The sequence below is a fragment of the Saccopteryx leptura genome, chromosome X (genome assembly GCF_036850995.1).
Source record: "Saccopteryx leptura isolate mSacLep1 chromosome X, mSacLep1_pri_phased_curated, whole genome shotgun sequence".
NCBI classification, from domain to species: Eukaryota; Metazoa; Chordata; class Mammalia; order Chiroptera; family Emballonuridae; genus Saccopteryx; species Saccopteryx leptura.
Genome location: NC_089516.1, coordinates 22,519,557 through 22,527,680, shown reverse-complemented (window position 1 = coordinate 22,527,680; position 8,124 = coordinate 22,519,557). Strand labels below are relative to the sequence as shown.

The 8,124-nt window shown below is 45.6% G+C and overlaps 1 protein-coding gene across 1 annotated transcript; it reads right to left on the bottom strand.

The window, feature by feature from the left end:
- Positions 1–5,239: 5,239 nt before the first annotated feature.
- LOC136386240 (melanoma-associated antigen B4-like) lies at positions 5,240–6,280 on the bottom strand. The gene has a single exon (XM_066357738.1). It carries the CDS (start codon positions 6,278–6,280, stop codon positions 5,240–5,242), a length of 1,041 nt encoding a protein of 346 aa, XP_066213835.1.
- Between the last annotated feature and the right edge of the window lie 1,844 nt (positions 6,281–8,124).

The window sequence follows — 8,124 nt, the reverse complement described above, 5'->3', positions numbered from 1 at the left end:
AAGTCTGGGGGCAGTGTTCGAAGGACCCCATTTGTTGGGATTCTTTAAGTCCTTTCCGGCAGGGCTGTCCATGGTGCCTGAGGGCTGAGAGCAGGGCGGGGCTCTGTGGGACCCCGTTTGTCAAGAGTCAGTGGGCTCAAGATCCTCACTCAAGGTCCTCACACTTGTGTGTTCAGAGCCTGGACGCGTCCCTCTAGTCCCACGATATGTCCAGCTGCAATCAATGTCCGCACTTACCCTAGTATCAATGGGGCAGTCAGGACGCACTGCTAGCGCACTCCACGGGCCTTACAGGCCTGCCCAGAGGGCCGCAACTCTGTGAGGTCCCTGCTCTTTGTGAGAGAGACCCTCATTTAGAACTGAGTGTCCTCGCCTTGCTCACCTGTGTAAAAGACACCTCTCTTTGCAGACGTGGGTTCGATCCTATGGTGCAATGCCCTTTTCTCCCCGAACCACACGGTAGAATTCGTGCACTCTGCAGTGGCAGCTCTTCTGGGTCTCCCAGGGATAGGAAAAGAACTGAACTCTATGTGGCTACCTCTGCTATTTGAGGGGTTCCCTCATAACACTCAGGGTCTTCACATGGGTGATCCTTGTTAGAGACCCAGTCCCTCTCTCTGCAAAAGGGAGACCACCCACATTACCCCGAAGCCCTCTCCTCCCTGAGACTTCCCAGGCTCAAACCATCCTGATATCTTTGTCAGGGGCGTCCCTGGGATGACAGCAGAAAAAATATTTTTTATGCTGTGGGCCCTACACTTAGTCTCATCAGGGTCCTGCCTTTGAGAGATGCCCAGTCCAGTAAGTCCACCCTCTACTTCTTCTCCTATTTATGGTTAGATGAACCCAGTGGTCTACATTCAGGTCCCCAAATTTGATTCCTAAATGGCCTGGGGCTGCCCTCCATCTTGTCCTGAGGCCTCTCTCCTCATAGTAAGGCTTACACCGCCCGGTGAACGAAAAGGAGGAGGTAAAGTTGACCTTATCTGCCCACACTTGTCTATGGAGGCACAGGAATGAAAGCTCTGGCAGCAGGTTCTGGCCCAATGAAGGATGGAATCACTCAAGGACCCAGCTCAGCTCCTCAATTTGAATGCCACACAGGCTTAGTGTTTTTCCCTTTGTTGACTTGTGATCACCACCCACAGACCCAACCCTCACTTTCATGTTACGCTTTAATGGGAACTGATGGGTCCCTCTGGGTGACATCGCTTCCTGGGAGATCGTAGAGCTGGCTGGGGAAGATCCTGTACAGCATGGATGACACAGGGTGTGTGTCCACACAGTGCTCCTCACTGTCCTCCTCCTGATCCCTGCATAATCTGAAGATATCCTCTGTCTTGTTTCCAGGCTCATCCTTTCCCTACTAAGCCCCCAATATCCTGAGATGCCCTAGGAAGAAGTGACCTGTGCCTCATGTGGTCACAGCAGCCCATGGTCTGTCCAAGCTCCCAAAATGGGGTTTGTGCTGCCCCACTCTTACGAGATGAGCTGTCCTTTCAGTCTTCAGCATCCTTACCTTGGTTTCTGGCACAATCTGGAGAATTCACTTCTGCTGACCTGTGAATGCCGACTTGGATGACATTCCTCACCTCCATGAGATCTCTGGGAGAAAGTAGGACTCATCATGCCACCATGAGTAGTGCCATAGTCACAGGTCTGACAAGGACAGGGCTCTCAGTGGCCTCCTTCTTTCTGGGAAAGGTCCATTCATGTTACTCCATGTTATCATGTTGAATGCTATTAGAAATTGGGTATCTCCCTCTGCTCTATGGGGTTTCTCCCATTCACTGCAGAATTAAGTCTCTTAGACCACCCCTTTTCATGAAATATGAGGTAACCTTTGTCTGGAAGCTGCTCCTTTGACCTCTTTAGAACTACAGAGCAGAATATTCTAAACATGTACCTGTTGTGGAGCACTTTGTTGCCTCAGTCCTCATTCAGGGTTTTAGCCATGTCCCTGTCATGCCTGGGATTCTGCTCTGCTGAAGATCCAGTCTGTAAATCAATCCTCACTTCTCTCTGAGACCAAGCAGGCAAATCTAAGGGGGACTTGATCCCGCCTACTTTGACTGTGTCTCCCAAGGATAACAGAAGAGGAGAGTTTCGTTGTATCTCTGTCAACTCTGAGTTAACTGGTTTTCTTTGAAGTTATTTAGTTTTCTTTTTTTTCTATTAAGAGAGAGGCGGAGCAGCAGTGAGATAGACTCCTGAATGTGCTCCGTCAGGTATCCACCCTGCTGACCACCTTCTGGGAGATGTTGTGCCCATCTGGGGCCACTGCTCCGTTACTTGGCAACTGAAGTATTTTAACACCTGACATCAGGCCATAGAGCCAACCTCAACACCCACGGCCAACTTGCTCAAAGCACTCGAGCAATGACAGGAGGAGCAGAGAGAGAGAGAAGGGAGAAAAAGGGAGGGATGTATAATCAGATGGTCTTTTTTTGTGTGTCCTTAATTGGAATCCAACCCAGGGCATCAACATCCTGGGCCAACACTACCACTGAGACAACAGGCCAGGGTCTTATGCAAGTTATTTTCTTGGAATTTGCACCCTTCCAGGGACTCCACTCTGTGATCTGAGACTGTAGCCTAGAGACAAAATCTACACATTCCAGGCCCATGAATTGAACTGTAGTGTTAGCCTCAAACAGATAACATTTTTGAACATCACTGACAACTGGAATAGAACTTTATGGGATCCTACTGTTCAGCCTGGGTCCTGCCATCATCCTCAATAAGGTTTATCACTGACATTTTTTTTTATAGAGACAGAGAGGGAGTCTAAGAGAGGGATAGATAGGGACAGACAGACAGGAACAGAGAGAGATGAGAAGCATCAATCATCAGTTTCTCGTTGCAGCACTTTAGTTGTTCATTGATTGCCTTCTCATATGTGCCTTGACCGTGGGGCTACGGCAGACCAAGTAACCCTTTGCTCATGCCAGTAACCTTGGGTCCAAGCTGGAGAGCTTTGCTCAAACCAGATGAGTCTGCGTTCACGCAAGCGACCTCAGGGTCTCGAATGTTGGTCATCCGCATCCCAGTCTGATGCTCTATCCACTGCGCCACTGCCTGGTCAGGCTCAGACATTTCTGTGAGAACCTGACACTCCTTCCTCTACTGACCTGGGCGCCTTGCCATTAGACTAAGGCTTAGTCCCCTGAGAAGCCTGAAGAATGAGAGTATTTTCAGCCTGGAAGTTGTTTCTGAGACCCTCATGTCTGAGAGCAGATAGAGAAAGTATCCCTGTGACCACCGACATCATGGGGTGTTGGTTTCCTCTGCCCCCTATATGACCACTTCATCTTGGTTCCTATATTTTGGATTAAAAGCTTTCTGATAAATACAACATATTCAAAAAATCTGAAGCAACAGCCACAACACACTTGCAGAGAATGGATCCCTGTGTAGGAGTAAACTGTAGCACAAAGAAGGAGTCTTCGAACAGGTGGTGGGATGTCTGGGGAAGAAAAATACTTTTATCTACTCCTCTTCGTCATCTAGATGAGAATTCTCATCTAACTTCTGTTCTGATAGACTTACTTTCTATAGGGAAAAGGCTGTCCTGGATAACTTTGAGAACCTGTAATCTTTTCGATTATCGAACACTGGAAATGAAGATGATCATACTGTCACAGACACTGTCACTTTCATTTGTTTATTTATACTTCTCAATTGTAATGGCATTCTTCCTGTTATGGCTGTTTTCCAATCCAGTAGTTTGGGAACAGGGCCATTCCTTTAACCACTTCAGATATATTTTCATGTACTGACAAGAAAATTAAAATAAGAAGCACAAGGTGTGTCTCAGGGTGGGGGAAGTAGACCAGTGTGGGTTTACCATAATTCACACCAGGAATCCAGTTCCAGCCTTGCCCTCTATGAGACCCATGGATTTTGCACATTAGGAAGCTTCCACTCTACGAGCCTCAGGCTCTCCCTGTACAGTGACCCTGATGAACTCTGTGTCCAGTGGGACACACGTGATGTATGGAAAGCATTTTTCACTGAGCCTGACTTTTACTGAGACCTAGATAATGCCCATTATAACTGTGATTGTCTCTGAACTCAGATGTTATTATCAATCCAGTGAGAATTTTTTCTTACTTCTGTGTCATGTTAGAAAATATGTCATGTTTTAGAGAAAAAAAAAAACCTTCTCATGAAACAAAATTCTGCTTAGAAATGAAACAAGATAATAGGTAATATGCTACCTCCACCCCCTCTTTACACTCCTTTTCACTTTTTCCTTTAATAATTAGAGTACTGCACCTTCTTCTGCAATGATAGTTCTCCTAGAATCTATGGGTAGAGGCTGGGTCTTCTTTGCCTAAACATCTCCAGTGCAAGGATGAATATTTCCAAAGAGCTGATACTCAATTACTGATTGTCAAAAATAAAAGCCATGAACGAACAGGTTGGATTCACTATGATTTATGTTCTCAAACGACCTTGAAAAACATAAACAAATCCAGGTATATAGCTTTCAAATTTACAAAATAAATGTAATAAGGCAAACAATTGACTAATTTTGTCAATGCACCACATCTTGATCCATTTGTCTACAGATGGACACTTAGATTGCTTCCATATCTTCGCTGTGACAGATACGGCTGGGTACATATAGGTAATAGAGTTATTAACATTGCAACAGCTACATAAGGATCAGATGAGGACAAGACTTAAAGGGGTGAATACTTTTAACTTATGCAAATTCCTAATCACTCTGTTGAACAGTCAAAATGAATATATCATATGGCAGCAGTCATTTAAAAGATATGAAAAACTAGCCAATATTATTCTATGTATCTGTGTGTATGTCTATAGTCAAAAAGCATGTATGTATGTATGTATGTATGTATGTATCTATCTATCTATCTATCTATCTACTTACCTATCTACTGCCTATTGCTACCAACTATTTTAGTGCAAAGTTTTTTCACATCTCAGTGGATACTCTTATCCTCAAACCATGTTATCTAGCACTGGATCAGAAAAGTCATTGAAGGATTTCAATTTAAATGTCAAAAATAATACTCTTAAGCTGGTAAATGGCAATAAAAGTGATATCTGTAATATTCTGAAACCTTTATCTTGAATCTAAGTAAATATTCTAAAAGTACACTACTTGAAAATACCAAACAAACGAAAAAGAAGCCAACAAGGTATTTTGCATATTAGAAAACTGCTTAACAGGCCTTTTCAATGCAAAAGTGAAGACTCCAGCTCCAGGTCACTCAGGGTGCGGGACGCAGCTAGATGTGGTACTGGAGCTCCCACTGGCCTCGGAAGGAGGGCCAGCTGTGGATGTGGATGCAGCTTGGGCTCTGCTTTGAGCTCTCTCTTGCTCCTCTCTCAAAGCCTTTGCATACAGAATTGGAAAGTCAGTAACATCAGAATCATTGAGATTGGCGAAAAACTCGAGCACTTTCAATGTGGAGGTCTCAGCTTCGGCTCTTGGACCCCACAGGAACTCATAACCTGGAGGATCACTGAAGGGCACCTGCCGGTACACCAGATATTCTTCCTGCACCAAATCTTGGGTGATAAGCTTCCTGGGATCCCCATAGATAAAGTGTTTCTTTCCATCATAGACGCCCATGAAATTCAGAAATTTCCACATCTCTGCTTCAGAGGCGCACTTGCCATTCAAGAAGATCACACCGAGTAGAAGCATCAGAATTCCTTTTATAGGATATCTCCAGCACTTGTTAAGACTGCTAGTACCTGGAGTTTCGGTAAGGCTGTAGACGGTACCTTTGGGCTTGTCTTCTTTCAATTCTAGGCCATAGATCAGATCCAATTTCTCAGTGACCCTCCTGAGGATCTCAGGAAAATCCTTCTTGTACCATTTGTGGACTATCTTCAGCATTTCTGCCTTTCTAATGGGCTTCTTCAGTTGATACTGAGAAAGCACGTACTTCATCACCATTCTCGCCTTCTTGGTTAGAAGATCCAGGTCACAAAACTCAGTGGAAGTTGAGGCTTGTGGGGCCTTTTTTCTTTTGTGAACACGGCCTCTGGCTTTTACCTCAGATCTTTTGCATGAAACCCCTGCAGTGGCACCAGTGGTGTCTGGAGCACTTGGAGACACCTGCAGAGAGACAGCACCAGTGGATCTCAAGGAGGCTTCCCCGAAAACAGAAGAGGAAGAGCAAGCAGCCTCTTCTTCCTCTCCTGCAGCCGCCTGAAAACTCTCAGGACTTTGGGTCTCAGCTTTGTTCTGGTGGCGTTTCTCAGGAGCACGGAGCTTACTCTTCTGACCACGAGGCATGACGGCTGTTGTTCAGGACAGCAGATAGAGGTGTGGGTGAACGGACAGGTTATTTGGACACCTGATAGATGGAGAATGAGACAAATGAGCACCTTCAGCAGGTAGATTGCACTGTGACTTTACGGAAGGCAGGCTCTACAGGCTATCTTGAGAACATTAACCTAGAAACCCACTAGGCTCCTTTTTTCCTGGACATTCTGTCCCCTAAAAACCATATAGGGAAACACACGATCTTAAGCGTGAGCTGTGCTGTACACTACCATCCCTATCTAAACTTACTCAGATGACAGCAGGTGATGTACTCTGGGTCCTTTTGTGGGGTACTGTCGGTTCATCTGCAGTATTATCCTGTCAACTCTGGGCTTAGCATGGGCACACTCACTTCTTCTACTCTGATGCTGACTCCTTTATTTTCTCTGGGACCCAGGAGATAGAAGTGGAGGGGAACCTTAGTCCACTTCTTTATCAGGACAAAGCTAGTGTTCACAGCTTAGAGGAGTTCTTTGTGTCCTGAGTGTGTGTGGATCCTCAGTTGTCAGTCACGTGCCTCACCTGGGCTACTTTAAAGACAAGTACCCTTTGGCTGAGTGGTGGCCATACCCTCAGTCTAATATTACTTCTTATAGATCTGATATGAAGTAAGGTGGGTAAAGAGAAACAAACATAGGGTGACGGAAAGTGATCTGACTTTGGGTGATGGGCACACAACACAATCAATAGTTGAAATACTATTGAGATGTTTACCTGAAACGTATACATTCCTATGGAAGAATGTCACCACATTAAATTTAATTTCTAATTAAAACAAATTAGTGAGGTGGCATGCTCAACCTGACATCTCCTCCCTGAGATTTCTCCAGTAAGGGTTCATGGTTGAAATGGATGCTTTAATGTCTCTTTTATTCAGGCTTGGTTGATTCTTTGAGTATTCACTCAGGTTCCTCAATTGGGCTCAGAGAAAGAAATCCTTTCCAGTAAGAGCCAAGCTCCCAGACCCAGTAGGAGGAACTGAAGTTGACTTTATCTGACCAAGTTTGGTCTCCTAAGAGTGAGGCCTGCTGCAAGCATGTTTAGGTCCTAAGGTACTTGGTTTGACATAGCATCTGAATTCAAGGTATAATTGGACTCACGGTAATGTCATGATTTCTCCTCTCAGTCCATGGCGTTCACTTCAGTGTTATGCCTCAGGAAGACCTGATAGGCACCCCTGCCCGACATCAATTCTTGAGGAAAACAGGCAGGATTCATTGTGGCCCCATTGCTAATGTGTAGCCTATTCACAAAGCCCTCTACGGACTCTGTGAAACCTGGCACAAATGGGAAATCTTCTTTCTGCTGACCTGAGGCTGCCCCTTTTGACCTGATGTGTCACCTCCCTGAGATGTTCTGAGAAGAACTGAGTACAACATTTTAAAAACTTTTATTATTACTATTACTTTTGGAGGATAAGAGGAGAGACAGTGAGGCATACTCCCATATGCATCTCACCAGGATCCACCAGGCAACCCCATCTGCACTACTTTTACCACCTTAGATAGACTGTTCTGACTCAGTGCCTGGGTACACTGCAACCAATCAAACCACTGGCTGTGGAGAGGAGAGGGAGAGATGGGGAGGGGGAGAAGCAGATGGTCGCGTTTACTTCATGCCCTAAGTGGGAGTCGAACCTGTGTCATTCATCAGCCCTGCGATTCTCTTTCCACTGAGCTGATGCTCTCTCCACTGAGCCGCGGCCAGAGCTGAGTACAGCTCTTCTTGGCGTTATGCCCATGTCTGTGAGGCGTGCGAACAGGGCTGGGACTTTACCTGGCCCCCTGCACTCTGGGAGGTGTCCTCCTTCCTCT

Bases quoted from the DNA above. Each gene is read 5' to 3' on its own strand.
- LOC136386240 (XM_066357738.1), bottom strand. From the start codon at position 6,280: ATGCCTCGTGGTCAGAAGAGTAAGCTCCGTGCTCCTGAGAAACGCCAC.